The sequence below is a fragment of the Rattus rattus genome, chromosome 3, assembly GCF_011064425.1.
Source record: "Rattus rattus isolate New Zealand chromosome 3, Rrattus_CSIRO_v1, whole genome shotgun sequence".
In the NCBI taxonomy this organism is placed as follows: Eukaryota; Metazoa; Chordata; class Mammalia; order Rodentia; family Muridae; genus Rattus; species Rattus rattus.
In genome coordinates, this window is record NC_046156.1 from 206,990,160 (window position 1) to 207,009,937 (window position 19,778).

At 36.5% G+C, this 19,778-nt stretch overlaps 1 protein-coding gene across 2 annotated transcripts in view; it reads right to left on the minus strand.

Moving 5' to 3' along the window:
• Positions 1 to 19,778, minus strand: part of Edil3 (EGF like repeats and discoidin domains 3) — a 498,350-nt gene that overhangs the window by 29,626 nt on the left and 448,946 nt on the right. The window contains exon 10 of one of the 2 annotated variants that reach the window (XM_032899069.1): positions 3,227 to 3,382. In XM_032899069.1, the coding sequence (XP_032754960.1) occupies positions 3,227 to 3,382 (156 nt within the window). Of the gene's footprint in view, positions 1 to 3,074; positions 3,383 to 19,778 lie in introns of those variants that run through there. The other variant, XM_032899068.1, reaches the window with a different exon arrangement.

Consider the following 19,778-nt stretch of genomic DNA (forward strand, 5'->3'; position numbering starts at 1 on the left):
TGGCTAAGATCAAAAACTCAGATGACAGCAGATTCTGGAGAGGATGTGGAGAAAGAGCAACACTCCTTCATTGTTAGTGGGATTGCTAGCTGGTACAACCACTGTGGAAATTAGTCTGGTTCCTCAGAAAATTGGACACTGCTACCTGAGACCTCTCCTGGGCATATACCCAAAAGATGCTCCAAGACATGCCAAGGACACATGTTCCACTATATTCATAGCAGCCTTATTTATAATACCCAGAGGTTGGAAAGAATCCAGATGTCCTTCAACAGAGGAATGAATACAGAAAATATGGTACATTTACACAATGGAGTACTACTCAGATCTTAAAATCAATAATTTCACAAGATTCTTAGGCAACTGGATGGAACTAGAAACTATCATCCTGAGTTGAGGTAACCCAATCACAAAAAAAAAAAAAAATGGTGTACACTCACTGTGAAGTGGTTATTAGCCCTAAAAATAGGAATACCCAAGATACAATCCACAGACCACATGAAGCTCAAGAAGAAGGACGACCTAAGTATGGATGCTTCAGTTCTTCTTAGAAGGGGGAACAATATATTCACAGGAGCAAATAAGGGGATAAAGTGTGGAGCAGCTATTGAAGGAAGGGCCATCCAGAGACTGCCCCCAACTTGGGAATCCATCTCATATGCAGTCACCAAACCCAGACACTATTGCTGATGCCAAGAAAGGCATGCTGATGGGAGTTTTATATAGCTGTCTCCTGAGAGGCTCTGCCAGAACCTGGCCAATACAGAGGCAGATACTGGCAGCCAACCATAGGACTGAGAATGGGGTCCCCAATGGAGGAGGAGGAGTTGGAGAAAGGACTGAAGTAGCTGAGGGGGTTTGCAACCCCATGGGAAGAACAACAGTATCAACCAACCAGACACCCCAGAGCTCACAGGGTCTAAACTACCAACCAAGAGTACACATGGAGCAAGCCATGGCTCTAGGCACATATGTAACAGAGGATGGCCTTGTCTGGTCATCAATGGGAGGAGAGGCCCTTGGTCTTGTGAAGGCGAATGCCAGGGCAGGGAGGCAGGAGGGAGTCTATGGTGGAGGGGGAGGACCCTCATAGAAACAGAAGGAGAGGAGATGGGATAGGGGGTTTCTAAATGGGAGATTGGAAAAGGAATAACATTTGAAATATAAATAAAGAAAATAGTCAATAAAAGAAAAAAGTTTCATATGCAGCCCAGTCTAGCCTTGAACTTGTACCAGATTTTTGCCTCAGTTTCTGAGGTCTGAGATGATATGCATGTACCACCATGTCTTGCTGAGTATAAGGATTTCAGTATTATTGATTTTAGCACCTAGTAGAAATAGTTTAGAAGTCTTCACTGTCTTGAACCTAATTTAAGTACCATATAAAGTCTAAAGAATGAATTATGAACTTTTAAACCTCTATTCTATGCTGCACACAATACTCCACATTCAAAGTGTCTGTACATCCTTAGGGGGGTTTAGATCAAAGTTTGTAACCACTTCTTGTGAAATTTTGTTTACAGCTCATGAAATAAATATGACAACAGTTCCAACAAAATGTTCAATAAGTATTTGCTCCAAGATGCTACTGATATATAAATATGCCAATTAGTTCGCACGGTTGAATGAAACAGCAATTGTTGTCAACTAAAATGTGAGTTGGGTAGATGGGGAGATGAGGAGGGTCTGTGAGGTACCCTGGAAAAGCAAACCTGTTCACATATATTGTATGAACTTTCATTCCATTAAAAAATATAGAACCTGATATGTTGCTCTATAAAGCTTGCAAATGACTTAATGTGATGTCATAAGAGCATACCAGGTTATGATATTCTAAAATGTAAAACATGTGTGTTCTGAATTATTAAATGGAACACTCACAGATATGAAAATACAAACAGATATGGGCTATTCAAATTAGAACCTAAAACTATTTCCTTTAAATGAGCTCCTTTGAATTGAATTTAAACTAGTGTCTGAAATAGCTTTCCTGGCTTAAAGTTAACTGGGTAGGTTTATAAATTCTTTGCCTTCACCACTTAAGTAAGAAAGATATTCTCAACGTTGTGTCTGTTCACAATACTCCAATAACAAGAATACAAAAGTGTTATCTAACATAAAAAAATATTAACTCACAAACACAGGGAACGTGTGAGTTTCTTAAAGTTTATGCCAACCTTTGAGCTCAGCATTTCTATCGATGTCTTCAGAAATGTCAAGCTCTTTGTATAAATGACACTGAGCAATAACTCAGCCCCATGACTTGGGGCCACTCTGGCTGTATTACAATACATGGCCAGAATCATAAACCAGCTTCCAAGCCTTCTCTATTCTGGAGTTCCGGAGAAATGGAAACCAGTTAATAAACAAAGAGTTCGAGAGGACTACAAGTTAATAAATAGGAATTCCATTCTTAAGGAGGCACATGGTATATGTAGTCATAAAACATATAATTTATTTTAAAATGTAATTTTCAAATTATAATGTATTCAGACAAATTTAGCAGAGAAGAATCTGCTGTGTTTGGATGGACTAACAGACTATTCAAAATTTGTCTATCTCTAAAGTTCCTATTTGTTCTTAATTATTTTAGAGCAATTACCCATGGAAATATTTTTCTCAACCGAATGTTTCTTCTAATACCACCAATTTATTCAGAGGATTTGTCTTAACAGATGTCTTATGCATGTTATGATAAAATTTTATAAATTTATAATTTAAAAGTTTATAAGATATAAAGTAAATGTTACATGCCCTTATTTTAGTGCATTTTATAGGAGATATTCACTAATAGAACTACTTGTTTTTATATGTTCAGGATCACATATTTTTATATAACAGTTTATTGTATACCTTGTCATTATTTTTAGAATATATTCAAAACTGCTTCGGGATTTTTTTCTTATTGCTCCTTTGATAATATATTATTATTTCTAGTTTCATATATTTAATGGATTTGTATGTGTGTTTCTTTTGTTTGTTTCTCTGTCTTTCTTTTTGTTCTTTTTTGTCTTTTTGTTAGATGTTTTTGTATATTTTGTCCCTTTTGCATGTTTTTTTCTCTAAAGAGGGAAAGAAGACCCATTGAGCTGAGTGGGTGGAGAAGTGGGAACATCTGGGGAGAGTTGGGAAATATAGAAAATATGATTGGAATACATTACACAATTTTTCCATTAAAATTAAATATAGTACAACTCTTCTCTCTATAAGGCACATAAATCATTACCTTATCTTTTCTCTGCTTTTCATCTTGGTACACCGTCCAGTGTTCCCCATCATTGCTGTATGCTAGTTTGTATGAACCAACAAATTGCACATGACCAAAATCCTTAGCGCCTTGTGTAATGATGCCTGTCACTTTGGTAGGGACAAGAAGATCAACCTAAAAAGAGAAGAGAAAACAATCCTTAAATGCCATGCCTTAACCCATTATGAATCTGTAAAATCTCTTGAACTCAAGAGGTTAAAAGCCATATATGCTAAGTGAAAAAAATTTTCTTGGTTATTTGTACTTTGAAATAGATGACTGCATTCATCAGTGGCTTATATTTAGACTTTGCAATCGGGTGTCTTGGACAAGCATGCTGACTGTTTTAAAATAAAGTGATGGTTAGTTTAGCTCACTAGTTCTTATATTTAACCATTTTACCTACATTGCAACCATCCGACACTGCTTGAATATTTGTGCTCACCTTGTAATGTACATTGCATTGGGTATTTGAAAATTAATATTAAATACGATTCTCACTGACTTTTGTGAATTTTGCTCAATTCAGGAATATGTAATTTATTAATAGTAATCATTGTACTCTAAAAAAATCTCCTTTCAGGAGATTATAATGCTAAATAATTTTAGGATGAAATTAAGCACTGAACTGAAGGATGTACATAAAGGTAGTGGAGAAATGGGAAAAATAAGGATCAAAAATATGAAAGTCTAACTGTAGGCCCTGAGTTGTGATTTTGTCTTCTCACAAAGAAAGTAAATGAAACCTGTAAATGTACATGACGAACGAAACCCATAAATGAAATGAATGAAAAACTAAATTATTACGTATTAAAATTATCAAAATATAAATGAAATCCAGGGCCCAGGGCTGCTTTTCATTAAACAATGTGACACAAAAATTTCCCAGAAGCTTCTCTGCTTATTTTTACACTCATTCTTAACCTTTTTTTTTTTTTTTTTGCATCTGGCAACACTAAGAAAAACTAAATTTAGAAGCTTCCTTTTCTTGGCTGCCAACTTTTGAAGTCACCTTTGCTTTTATTTGTGCTCCTTGATCTATAGATTTTCTTCTTTCCTGGGCAGAGCACTGTCTTCCAGCTATTTCCTGCGACTAAGTCCCATGCTCCATCCTTGATCTTATCTCTAACCACCATGATCCCATGAGTGACCTCAGTACTTTAAAACACTGTGTCCTTTTGTTCCTATTTCAAGTCTTCTGTCCTATGAGACTGTAACCCCAAATAGATGGCCATAGGTCAGATATAGGTGGTCACTGAAAACAGATAGCTGGAGTGTTGAAGACCATATTTGGTGAAAAAACATCAAAACATGTGAAATATTTCTAAGTATTACACTTTAAGATTACATACAAATACACACACACACACACACACACACACACAGAGAGAGAGAGAGAGAGAGAGAGAGAGCATCTATACAAATGTATATGTACATGATTGTATTTAAATTTATATGGAATTATTCTCATTTAAGAGATCCGTTAAAAATAGTAAGCTAAATATAAATGATGGATTAAGAGAAAGGAATTCTTCTACCAGTTTGTGAAAGTTCATGAAAATATTTCAGAATGAAATATTACCAATGTGACATGTCATTGAAAATACTCCATGAGTGAAAAAAGAATGTTGAAGGGCAAACACGCTATCCTGGGTTTGGATGCTGCTCATATCATATAGGACTTTCCCAAGGCACCCCACATTTGGTCCTTTGACTGGACACGTACTATATTATTTCTTTACACATGAGGAAATAGATACATAGAGAAGTCAATAAACCACTTCATATTTCAAAGGCAAACAGGGAACAACGAACTGGAGATTCAGCCTGGACCTCAACAGTTCCACAACTCTTGGTACTCAAACCCCATGAGGGAGAGAGCTCAGGGGAAACCACCACTTCTGCTCACATTCCTGGTTCAAGAGGAACCACCTAGAGCCATAGTAGTCAGTGAGAGGATCCTTACAGTCTCTGCCTGTGCACAGAGCAGAAAGTCAGTCGCCAGGAGAACTGACACATCTGAGAGCAGAGGTAATACCAACACTTCTGTTCCAAGGGACCCACCTGGAGCCATCAGGACACAGAAACCCAGGAGCTGTTTGGGACAGTACCCTTCCGGTTTCTGCCTGCACTTGGAGCTGACCGGGTCCCACCAGCTCTCTGTATAGAGAGCCCGCTGGAAGAAAGCCAGCATCCAGGACTGCTGACACAAAGGCTTACAGGAGGGTCAAACCACTGTCAGAGACAACAAGACCAGATAACATCATAGACAACCAGATGGTGAGAGGTAAACACAGGAACCTAAGCAATAGAAACTAAGACTACTTGGCATCATCAGAGCTCAGTTCTCCCACCAAAGTAAATACTGAATATCCCAACACACAGGAAAAGCAAGATTTGGATATAAAATCACATCTCATGATGATGATAGAGGACTTTAATAAGGACATAAATAGCTCCCTTAAAGAAATACAGGACAATACAGGTAAACAAATCATGGAAACAGAATTTAAACAGAAACATAGAGAAACTAGCAAGTTCAAACTAGAAATTATGAACCAAATGGATTTAACAGATATCTATAGAACATTTCAACCTAAAAGAATATACATTCTTCTCAGCACCTCATGGTACTTTCTCCTAAACTGACCATATTTGGTCACAAAACAGGCCTCAACAGATACAAGAAGATTGAAATAATCCCATGCATCCTATGAGATCACCACAGATTAAAGATGGTCTTCATTAACGACAAAAACAACAGAAAGTCCACATACACAGGGAAATTGAACAACACTATACTCAATGATAACTTGGTCAAGAAAGAAATTAAAGACATTTTAGAATTTAATGAAAATGAAGGCACAACACACCCAAATTTATGGGACACAATGAAAGCAGTGCTAAGAGGGAAACCATTTCCATTCTGGAAATCAATCTGGAGATTCCTCAGAAAATTAGACATTGCACTACCTGAGGACCCAGCTACACCTCTCTTGGGCATATACCCAAAAGATGTCCCAACATATAACAAAGACACATGCTCCACTATGTTCATAGTAGCCTTATTTATAATAGCCAGAAGCTGGAAAGAACCCAGATGCCCTTCAACAGAGGAATGGATTCAAAAATGTGGTACATCTACACAATGGAATGTTACTCAGCTATCAAAAACAATGACTTCATGAAATTCATAGGCAAATGGAATGAACTAGAAAATTTCATCCTGAGTGAGGTAACTCAATCACAGAAAAACACACATGGTATGCACTCATTGATAAGTGGTTATTAGCCAAAAAGCTCGAATAATCCAAGATGCAATCCACAGTCCACAGGAAGCTCAAGAAGAAGGATGACCAAAATGCAGATGCTCTTACTCCTTCTTAAAATGGGGAAAATATTCATAGGAGGGGATATGGAAGCAAAGTTTAAAGTAGCGACTCAGAGCCTGCCCCACATGTGGCCCATATATATACAGCCACCAAAACTAGATAAGATTGATGAAGGTAAAAAATGCATGCCGGATGTAGATCTTTCCTGAGAGACACATCCAGAGCATGTCCAATACAGAGATCAATGCTAGCAGCAAACCACTGAACTGAGAGCAGAACCCCCTTGGGGGGAATTAGAGAAAGGATTGAAAGAGTTTAAGGAGCTTGCAACCCCATAAGAACAGCAATGCTAACCACCCAGAGCTTCCAGGGACTAAACCATTACTCAAAGACTATACATGGACTGGCCCAGGGCTCCAACTGCATATGTAGCAGAGAATAGCCTTGTTGGGGCACCAGTGGAAGGAGAAGCCCTTGGTCCTGCCAAGGTTGGACTCCCAGTACAGGGGAATATGGAAGGGGGACAGTAAGGGGGATATATGGGGGGAATACCCGTTTGGGGGAGGTGGAGTGGAGGGAATGGGGGCTTATGGACAGGAAACTGGGAAGGGGAATAACATTTGAAATGTAAGTAAAGAAATATATCTAATAAAAATTTAAAAAAGAAAAATATTCAATTAAAAAATAACTTTAAAATCTATGTTATTCCCCCACCCAAGGCTTCCCATGATTTCTGTCATCAATATATCACACTTTCATTCAAAATGTCAATTATTTTATCTTTTCCCTGCTGGGACTAATGGATAGTTTTGAAGGGATCACTATACTCAGTACATAGTGTGTAAAGAGAAGCAAAAACAGTGCTGAATTCATAGTAGGAGAATTCTGTGAATTTTCACCCCGCTCTTCAGCTGACTCAGCTTTAACTGTTATACATCCAAATCTAATTGCTCAGACATACTTGGTCAAAGCCTGCTGTTAATCATGAGGTTCATTCTATTGACATTCAAAATTGGTAAAAATAGGAGGTGTGGGATATGAGCCACCTTGTACCATCACAGGCTGTAAACACTCCGGAACTCAATGGCTGAGTAAAATGAACCACTAAGCCTTCACTCCTCAGCTCGAAATGTCTGTGAATCCTCAGCTCAGATGTGAAGAGGAATCTTCCAGCATATTTTTTAGTGGTGATTCCTCCAGGAATCTGGATTTCCTGGGGAGTGGAGATGTTTTCTCCTAAATTATAAGGCTTTCTCTTGCCAATAGATAAGTTTTTCACCCACTCTAGCTGCTCCCTTTCTCAAGGTTTTTTTTTTTTTTAATCTAGAAATATTTTTCATTTTTCTGTCAGTTAAGCAAGCTTCTGTACTTAAACAGGCAGCATAGGCAGCAATCTGTTTCAACCTGGACTTTATCCTAAAATTCCCTGCATTAAATTTAGAATACCAGCTCTAAGAAGGGTTCTTTCAGCACAGAAATAATTTTGACTCACATGTAAAATGAGCTTGCTGAAACAGAGCACGCCAGAACTCATCCAGAGCAAGACACTGGGAGAATTCTGGCCAGTGCCCTGGGTTCTCTTGTAAATCTGAGTTAAAGGGGAACTACAGACTTTCTAGACTAAATACTGCTCCAGGAGACTCACTACCTGAGGTTTCACTAGAATAGAACAGATGATTGAGAACACTGGGGTGGTTCATGGCCTGACATTTGACCTTATGTCTGAGTCAGACTGACACAAACCTGTCATGTAATAAGTTCTTAGTAAAAGTCTTGTTAGTTTCAGCTGGAGCTGATGCCTTAGTAGGTCCCATGAACAGGAGCAAAACTATTGCTAAGAAAACCATTGTGTGTCCGTCCAGAAAATGCTATCTGACTTAATCTGATGCTTTCTATGTGGCATAATATTTTTGGTATTGTACTTGTTGCAAATAGACTACAAGCAAAAGCAACCAGCTAACAACTCTTCCGTGTTTCGAAACTCGATTTTAAGAGTTGGTTTCACTTCCTCAGCTAAAAGTGATGGCTCCTTTCCTTTCTTTCTCAAATCTTACTCATTCTCTTCATCAGAAAAGTTAAGTGAACCAGTGCCCAGGGTTTTATGAAAATAAAATGGGTATGCATATGAGCGCATATATAATAGAATGAGTAGTATGAAGGACATTAATTAGAAGATCAGATAAAGGTGAAAAAATAATTGAATATTCTGTTGGAACCTTGATAGAAGGCTATAGAAATGCGAGCATGGGTACCCAGAGTTGCATGCATATAAACATATGCCTATAGTAAACATAAGTGAAAGAAAGAGCCCTGGATTTGAAGGAATATAGGGAAGGGTACATGGGAGGGCTAAAAGGGAGGAAAGAAAGGGGGAAAATGTAATTATATTATAATATCAAAAATTAAAAACAGATAAACATGTATTTACAGCCTGAAAAAGTGAGCGAAGCCTATTTTGATCACATGTTCAGAATATATACAAAGAATCATTTCTTCTTAAATTATTGAGAAAATTTTGATATAATCAAAGTTCTTATTTATAAGTAAAATTGTTATCACAACTTTTATAACATATTTTGCATTACTCTTTAAATATTCTTTTGGACATAATATCAATGTAATATAAACCTGTTACATTGAAATGTTTAGGCCTTCTATATATTCAGTAGAAATATACTTTTTCCATAGGTTATTAACCCATTGTTGGTTGGATGTATGAATGCATACATAATACACGTATATAGCAGACAAAATATTTAGAGAAAACTTGTTTTCAGTAGACATAGGATGATATGCATGCTGGGCAGGTATAGAGCTGCACACTTGTCCTTAGGAATAGTTATTGTATCTAAACATTGAATCAAACAATGTTAGTTAGGTTGAGGTCAGACAGGAACTCCTACTAGCATTTGAACAATGCTGTTATCATATGTTGACTGTTCTTTCAGTGGGAACACAGGCCAATTAGCGTGTTATTATATTATGACTTACTGTTCACTTTCAGTATCTGATTTGGTCTTACTATTCTAAGGTTTGGATTCCACAAACGCTGTGTATCTGGATAATATATGAATTCTAGAATCCATTATTATAATCAATGCAGGGAAATTGGTTAGTGACAAAGGTAATTCTAACCACTTAAAAACAGCAGTTGGTTTTCCTATGTTATACTTTAACAATAAAATTTGAGTAATAAAATCATTTGCATGCTGCTAGGAGAAGCTTTCTGAGTGCAGGTCGTCATGCACTATCGTGTTTGCAGGCTATCTGCTCTGTGGCAACATTCCAAATACCCACTTCTCACCTGGCCTGGACTTCAGTTAGAGAAAATTTTCCCTTTAATGGCTAAATTCAATTACAAAATAAACAGAGATGTATGTCAACTTGAACTTCAGCTCCCACTTGCTGCCAGCTTGTAATGGTTACCTTCTAAAATGATGACATGAGAATGATACAAATTGTTTGACTGAATATTTTAACTTAACAATACAGGTAGCTTGGGGATCAAGAGCATGTTAGTGTTAACCATTTAATTTTTATAATCTTTTCATGGTAAAAGTAATTGTGTGCTGAATAATAATCTTTATGAAGAAGGAGATAAAAGATAGAAACGACTTTGTCTCCCAGGTGCAATCAGTCCTTCTTTTTGTTTATTTTTGTGTTTCTGAAAAATTCTAATATTTGGCATTTAAGTACAACTTTATAGATGATTTTTAAATTATTAAACATCTATCTATTTATATTTCATTCATGAATTAATTAATTTTACATCCTGATCGCAGGCTTTCTCTCCTTCCAAGGATGAAATATTTTTAAACATTAAATCCTAATTTGCTTTTTATTGTGATAAATACCAAACCCCAAAACAACTTGAGGAAGGAAAAGATTTGTTTAGATTGCAGATTACAGTCCATCACTAAGGAACTAGGGCAGAAATTCTTGCATCAAAATATTTTCATATGCTTAGCTTACCGTGTACATGCAGCTTTGTAATTTTGTATGTTGTATGTTTGTATCTTGAGTGTTTTGCATGTAATAGTAATGTAATAATAATTATAATAACAATAATAAAAAGTTTAGTAATAAGTTGTGGTGATTATATTATTTTCTTTATTATAGATACATGCTCTATGAAAATTATTTTCTCAGTTCCTCTAGATAGTCATGTGTCTGCAGTTCTTTTATTCACAGCCAGAATATATGCTAAGCTCCATTTATATTTCATTGTTCATTGCTCTTATGTTTCTTTATAGACAGAAAGAACCTGCTATTTGAATCACAGCATGCATTGTTTCAATTTGCTCCACAATTATAGGCTTTCATCGACTGTGTATTTCCCTCTACTGTTCACAAGATCTCTCTTGTAGAAACATTTACGTTTATGATACCCCCAATAAAGAGGGAATATTAAATTTAATGTCCTGAAATGCATTGGATGACATTTGATTGTCATTTTTCTATAAGTACAGTCTAACAGTATAAAGATTATCCTCTTTAATGTCCTCTTACAGATCTTCTGGTTCACATTTGATTGACTACTTATATATTATTGATATTATATCTAGTATTTGCATTTCCTGTAGATGACCATGTACTTTTATTTTATATTTGATTGACATTGTCTTGGTTAGGATTTCTATTACTCTGAAGAGACAGTATGACCATGGCAGCTCTTATAAAAAATATGTAATTGGTGTCTGGCTTACGATTTAGAGGCTCAGTATATCTGTTGTTATGGTGGGAAGCTTGGCAGTGTGCAGGCAGATGTGGTGATGGAGAAGAAGCTGAGAGTTCTACATTCAGTTCTGAGGGCAACTGGAAGAAAGTGCCATACCGCGCCTTGTTTGAGCATTTGAATTCTCAAAGCCCGCCTCCAGTGACGCTTTGCCAACAAGACCACACCTACTCTAACACAGCCACACCTCCTGGTATTGCCTATCCCTATGGGCCTGTAGGGGCTATTTTCATTCAAACCAGCACAGACACTATAAAAATTTAAGCTTTCCTTACTGAAATAGTATTACCTTTATATTGTATAATATTTTGGGTCTTAAAAGACCTATAAAGTTGGATGAGCTAAAACTTATTTACGTGTATTACAATCTCTACCATCTTCTTCCTTTTTTATTTATTCAAGTTTAAAATTACGCTATCATGAATACTTATTTAGATGTATATGTGTAGATGCACAAATATGAGCACCTGTATGATTACAAAACACATATATATGGTATGAGAGCATACTATACTTTCATAATTATTTTTTCTAGTTGTTTAATGACATATTTTTTCTGCATTCATGACAGTGCTTATTGTAAAATTTATGCTATGTTTTTGAAATTATTCCTATCGATCATCATTATTACTAGAATACCTCTTGGTAAGTATTTTACTCATGCTTAAATAGGTAAATGAGATGAATTTTTCACAAGCTACACTGTTTTCCCTGAGAAAACAATGGAACTTAAAGGGTTTCTTTTGTCCCATGCCTATCTTCATTTACTTTTTATTTTTTGAGAATTTCATACAAAAGCACCGTATTTCTATATTTTAAAATACTCATTTTACTTCTTTTGACTTCTTAAACCTAAAAGTCAATACTGAGGGTTTACTTTTGTTTTTCTTTTTTTACTTGTATCATTTTGTCTGTAAACATTCAGTTTTTATAATCCTTCCCTGTATTCTTAGAGTTCCCCTTCTTGTTTGTAATGATAGTATTTTTATCTTTAGTAATGTATCCATAGCATTTGAATGTTTAACTTCCCTGGATAAACGTTGTCTCCCTTATCATCTTAGCATTTGCTTCACTCCCCCTATGTATTCTTGAGAATAGCATCTTTGCATAAAATCCTTCAACCTGTTCAATATGCAGAAAAGGCAATTGGTCTCCTGCTTTTCTCCATATCCTCAGGACTATTTTTTCTCTTTGTTGTACTGTGTATTTAAAAAAAGTCAGTTTTATCTTGTAAAGTGTATTCTTTTTTACTGAGATGTGAGAAGAGAGAAGAATCCTTATATTGTTACCATTGACCACTGAGGATACCCTTACTAATCATGTTCTCTCAGGAAGTCGCCTTGATTGCGTTTCAGATCTTCCTATATCAGCATTGTCTCTGGCTTTCTTTCCAGTGCTTGGCAGACATTTACATGGTTGAACTGAAGCTAGTTAAAGGACAATTCTCTTCTATTCCTTCTGTGTATCTTCAAATGAGATATGCTATTTTTTTAGATAATACCAAATTTGAAATAGTCTTTATATTTAATTAAATGGAGATTTTGATTGAATAACAATTTCCTGATAGTTAATTTACTTATTATCATATCATTATCAGTTTTTGCCTCAAGATGAAGAATCTCAGGGTCATCTTTGTTAACCATCCTTTGTCCAGTGTACATGAGGTGTTCCTGTAATGTTATTAGAATGAACAGCTTTACAGGTTAGAGTAAAATAAGCAGCTCATGTGTTGTATCCTGTTCTCCTTGAGTAGTTTGCAGTACTGGGTGTTGGGTTATCTTTGTCAATAGATACAATAGAACAAAGAAGAGGAGAATAGTGTTGCCAGGTTTGAATTTCTGGCTGCAATAAAATATCCACTGGGTCCTGACTTGGATACCTTTGGTTGAGGCCATGTTCTAATGATTGGGATGTCAGAATCTCATGCTATGGTTATAAAAGTTGCCTCCCTCAGACTAGAAAATCTGTGTGCATACTTCAATGACTTGGAAGGGGTTCAAACCTACAGCAATCATCATCAGCAAACTGAATGAGTTAAAACAATATACATGAATTTTTTAGAAGTTCAATACAGAAAGACTTAAACTTGACTCTGTTTTATCAACTCTGAAGGAGGTTTTGGAATGATTACTCAAATCTCACAAGACCGAGTTCATACTAAAATTTTTACCTAAATGGAATTTATTGGAATGTTATCAAATCTCAAAAATCATTTAAAAATACTAATAAACTAATATAAATCTTATGAAGTATAGTTGTTTTGAAATAATATGAATGCACAGAAAATATGCTTCTGTTGATTTGTGTAAATAATGCTCTACTAAGGGAGAATACATATTTCTTTTGTTGTTTTATAAGTAGATCATTGTAATAGCACATTATAAATTTTACTTTTGAATTGTTTTGAAAACTGTCCTTAATTATAGTTCCTAATAATTAATGTTAACATGCTAGCTATTATCTTTTACTCTCAATTCTAAATTCTGAAAAATCCAGGAAGAAGAATCCCTCCTTTTTTACAGTGTCATTGAAAGTGACTTTCTGCTGAGTTCATCAAAAACAAGGTTGCCTCAGGAGAGAGTAGAATTAACCTATCTTCTTTCAAGATCTTTCAAGACAGTTTCAGATTAGGCATGGACCTTGGTTTATTTAATCTATGAATGAAATTTAGGGTGATCCTTAATTGAATCGCTCTACAATTGATAGTCATTGCTAGATGATAACTGACTGTTTAATACAAGTCATTGATCAAAGAGTATAACAACATACAATATTTTGACATGCATTAAAATGGTTGATGCTAAGGTGAATGAGAAAAAGTATTGTCAATAATAACTTCTATATAATTTAGAAAGCAATGATAGCTCTTTTAGGTTGGAATTGAGACAATTTGTTAATTGTCAATACTAAAAGCCCAAATTTACCTTATGTAGTCAAAATTTGTCTACATGCTCTTGAAAAGCTTTCTCTGAAAATATCATTAAGGGTTACTTTAATAATTTGTCTTACCACAAAGACACTTGCTCAACCACATTTACTGTGGCTTTATTCATAATAGCCAGAAACTGAGAATAGCCTAGACATCCCTCAACAGAAGAATGAATAGAAAGATATGATACATCTACACAGTGGAAAATTACTCAGCACTTTAAAAAAGTGATATCATGAACATTCAGGCAAACAGACGGAATCAGAAAAAAATCATCCTTAATGTAATTCAAACCTATAAAGATTAATTTGTTTTTATGTAGATATTAACTGTTAAGTAAATGATATTCAAACTACAGTCTTCAGACCTAGAAAGGCTAGGTAAGGAGGATAAGTCTTGATGGGTGGGTGGGGATAAACCTCCCTGAGAAGAAGAAATAGAATAGATCAGATAAATGAATGGACTTGGAGTGGTTGAGGATGGGAACTACTAGATTAACTGGAGAAACGAAGGAGGAAAGGGTATAGGAAGAGAACAGAGCTGGAATTGAAGAGCCGATTAGGGATGATATGGAAACCTAAAACATATGAAAATGACCTGAAATGAGATTTTCTAATGATAAATATCGAGTTTCAACTGGTCATCTCTTTTCACCAAATAAGGATCCTAGTTGTAGGACTAGGTTCAATTCAAATGAATTGATAGTAAAGGATTACATGGAAATCCCCAAGTAATCCAGGTTGTGGCTAACACAAAGTATTAATTTCCACAAAGTGACAGAAGGACCTCATTACCGAGGACAACACCCATATAACTCACTGAACATGGTGAAGTCAAGTGGGTACCAACATGGAACCTTCACCCTATGTTCTAATCTTTTTTGGTGTAGGAAGGTACTCTGTGGGCTACTGCAAGGTAATTGTAAACACAATTCCAACTTAAAGAACTTCGATCCACAATCTACCTTGCCTGAAAAATAAGCCAGGGCAGTGGTGGAACAGAACTTGTGAGAGAAGCCAGTTAATATCTGATTTGACTTAGGGCCTGTTCATAAGAAGGAACCAGTATCTGACACAGCTTGGGTAACCAAGTACCAGAGAATAGATAGCCTAAAGAAATAGAATATAAACCAAACACTACTAGCCCTAAAAAAGTATCAATAAAATAACTTCTAATTATTTTCTTGTATACTCATAGATCACTGCCCTATTGAGCCATCATCACAGAAGCTTCCTCTAGCAGCCAAGAGGAACAGATACGGAGACCCATAGCCAGATTTTATGTGGGGATAAAGTCTAAATTGGAGGTTTCCATCAGATCAAATCCCTCCCATTAGAGCTCACCGAACCCTTAAAAAGAGGAGGTAGAAAAAAATGTACAAGAGGCTATGGAGGACCTCAGTAGAACAAGACGCTCTCAATCAACTAAACAAGGTACATGTGAGCTCCCAGAGACTGAGGCGGCAAGCAAAGGGCATATATGGATCTGTTTTTAGTTTAATATTCTTATGGGAATCCTGAGTGTGAGAACGAGAATGTGTCTGACTCTTTTACCTGAAATCTTGACTCTTTTTTTCTCTTGTTAGGTTGCTGTGACCGAATTCAATATGGTAGTAGTTGATTGATCTCATTATATTTTATTTATCACATTGTTTTTTTCTCTTCTTTTTTTATTAACTTGAGTTACATACCTCAAAATATAGAAAATAATAAAGCATCATATAAAAGATGTGGAACAATATCTTCTGTAAGTCAGAACATATGTTAAGACAATTTAATATGGCTATATGTGAGAAATATGCCATTCATCTTAAGGCAAAAGAAAATAATTCTTCAGGACAGGAGAGATCAAATTGAAGAAACATTTTTATGTATCAGGAAATAAGTACTTTTTTTATTTTTTTATTTTTATTAACTTGAGTATTTCTTATTTACATTTCGAGTGTTATTCCCCTTCCCGGTTTCCAGGCCAACATCCCCCCTAACCCCCTCCCCCTCCCCTTCTTGATGGGTGTTCCCCACCCAATCCTTCCCCCATTGCCACCTTCCCCCAACAATCATGTTCACTGGGGGTTCAGTCTTAGCAGGACCCAGGGCTTCCCCTTACACTGATGGTCTTACTAGGATATTCAATGCTACCTATGAGGTCAGAGTCCAGGGTCAGTCCATGTATAGTCTTTAGGTAGTGGCTTAGTCCCTGGAAGCTCTGGTTGCTTGGCATTGTTGTTCATATGGTGTCTCGAGCCCATTCAAGCTTTCCAGTTCTTTCTCTGATTCCTTCAACGGGGGTCCTGTTCTCAGTTCAGTGGTTTGCTGCTGGCATTCGCCTCTGTATTTGCTGTATTCTGGCTGTGTCTCTCAGGAAAGATCTACATCCAGCTCCTGTCAGCCTGCACTTCTTTGCTTCATCCATCTTGTCTAATTGGGTGACAGTCTATGTATGGGCCACATGTGGGGCAGGCTCTGAATAGGTGTTCCTTCTGTCACTGTTTTAATCTTTGCCTCTCTATTCCCTGCCAAGGGTATTCTTGTTCCCCTTTTAAAGAAGGAGGGAAGCATTCACATTTTGATCATCCGTCTTGAGTTTCATGTGTTCTAGGTATCTAGGGTAATTCAAGCATTTGGGCTAATAGCCACTTATCAATGAGTGCATACCATGTGTGTTTTTCTGTGATTGGGTTACCTCACTCAGGATGATATTTTCCAGTTCCAACCATTTGCCTACGAATTTCATAAAGTCATTGTTTTTGATAGCTGATTAATATTCCATTGTGTAGATGTACCACATTTTCTGTATCCATTCCTCTGTTGAAGGGCATCTGGGTTCTTTCCAGCTTCTGGCTATTATAAATAAGGCTGCTATGAACATAGTGGAGCATGTGTCTTTTTATATGTTGGGGCATCTTTTGGGTATATGCCCAAGAGAGGTATAGCTGGGTCCACAGGTAGTGGAATGTCCAATTTTCTGAGGAAGCTCCAGACTGATTTCCAGAATGATTGTAATAGTCTGCAATCCCACCAACAATGGAGGAGTGTTCTTCTTTCTCCACATCCTTGCCAGCATCTGCTGTCACAGAGTTTTTGAACTTAGTCATTCTCACTGGTGTGAGGTGAAATCTCAGGGTTGTTTTGGTTTGTATTTCCCTTATGACTAACGATGTTGAACATTTCTTTAGGTGTTTCTCAGCCATTCAGCGTTCCTCAGCTGTGAATTCTTTGTTTAGCTCTGAACCCCATTTTTTAATAGGGTTATTTGTCTCCCTGCGGTCTAACTTCTTGAGTTCTTTGTATCTTCTGGATATAAGGCCTCTATCTGTTGTAGGATTGGTAAAGATCTTTTCCCAATCTGTTGGTTGCCGTTTTGTCCTAACCACAGTGTCCTTTGCCTTACAGAAGCTTTGCAGTTTTATGAGATCCCATTTGTCGATTCTTGATCTTAGAGCATAAGCCATTGGTGTTTTGTTCAGGAAATTTTTTTCAGTGCCCATGTGTTCCAGATGCTTCCCTAGTTTTTCTTCTATTAGTTTGAGTGTATCTGGTTTGATGTGGAGGTCCTTTATCCACTTGGACTTAAGCTTTGTACAGGGTGATAAGCATGGATCGATCTGCATTCTTCTACATGTTGACCTCAAGTTGAACCAGCACCATTTGCTGAAAATGCTATCTTTTTTCCATTTGATGGTTTTGGCTCCTTTGTCAAAAATCAAGTGCCCATAGGTATGTGGGTTCATTTCTGGGTCTTCAATTCTGTTCCATTGGTCTATCTGTCTGTCTCTGTACCAATAACATGTAGTTTTTTATCACTATTGCTCTGTAATACTGCTTGAGTTCAGGGATAGTGATTCCCCTGAAGTCCTTTTATTGTTGAGGATAGTTTTAGCTATCCTGGGTTTTTTTTGTTATTCAGATGAATTTGCAAATTGTTCTGTCTAACTCTTTGAAGAATTGGATTGGTATTTTGATGGGGATTGCATTGAATCTGTAGATCGCTTTTTGGTAGAATGGCCATTTTTACTATATTAATCCTGTCAATCCATGAGCATGGGAGATCTTTCCATCTTCTGAGGTCTTCTTCGATTTCTTTCTTCAGTGTCTTGAAGTTCTTATTGTACAGATCTTTTACTTGCTTGGTTAAAGTCACACCGAGGTACTTTATATTATTTGGGTCTATTATGAAGGGTGTCGTTTCCCTAATTTCTTTCTCGGCTTGTTTCTCTTTTGTATAGAGGAAGGCAACTGATTTATTTGAGTTAATTTTATACCCAGCCACTTTGCTGAAGTTGTTTATCAGCTTTAGTAGTTCTCTGGTGGAACTTTTGGGATCACTTAAATATACTCTCATATCATCTGCAAAGAGTGATATTTTGACTTCTTCTTTCCGATCTGTATCCCTTGGCCTCCTTTTGTTGTCTGATTGCTCTGGCTAGAACTTCAAGAACTATATTGAATAAGTAGGGAGAGAGTGGGCAGCCTTGTCTAGTCCCTGATTTTAGTGGGATTGCTTCAAGTTTCTCTCCATTTAGTTTAATGTTAGCAACTGGTTTGCTGTATATGGCTTTTACTATGTTTAGGTATGGGCCTTGAATTCCTATTCTTTCCAGGACTTTTTATCATGAAGGGGTGTTGAATTTTGTCAAATGCTTTCTCAGCATCTAATGAAATGATCATGTGGTTTTTAACTTTCAGTTTGTTTATATAGTGAATTACATTGATGGTTTTCTGTATATTAAACCATTGCTGCATGCCTGGGATGAAGCTTACTTGATCATTATGAAAGATTGTTTTGATGTGCTCTTTGATTTGGTTTGCAAGAATTTTATTGAGTATTTTTACATTGATATTCATAAGGGAAATTGGTCTGAAGTTCTCTTTCTTTGTTGGGTCTTTGTGTGGTTTAGGTATAAGGATTAACCGTGGCTTCATAGAAAGAATTCAGTAGTGCTCTGTTTCTATTCTGTGGAATAGTTTGGACAGTATTGGTAGGAGGTCTTCTATGAAGGTCTGATAGAATTCTGCACTGAACCCGTCTGGACCTGGGCTCTTTTTGGTTGGGAGACCTGTAGTGACTGCTTCTATTTCCTTAGGAGTTATGGGGTTGTTTAACTGGTTTATCTGTTCCTGATTTAACTTCGGTACCTGGTATCTGTCTAGGAAAATGTTCATTTGCTCCAGATTTTCAGATTTTGTTGAATATAGGTTTTTGTAGTAGGATCTGGTGATTTATTGAATTTCCTCTGGCTCTGTTGTTATGTCCCCTTTTCATTTCTGATTTTGTTAATTTGGACACACTCTCTGTGTCCTCTCATTAGTCTGACTAAGGGTTTATCTACCTTGTTGATTTTCTCAAAGAACCAACTTTTGGTACTGTTGATTCTTTCTATGGTCCTTTTGTTTCTACTTGGTTGATTTCAGCTCTGAGTTTGATTATTTCCTGCCTTCTACTCCTCCTGGGTGTATTTGCTTCTTTTTGTTCTAGAGCTTTTAGGTGTGCTGTCAAGCTGCTGACATATGCTCTTTCCTGTTTCTTTCTGCAGGC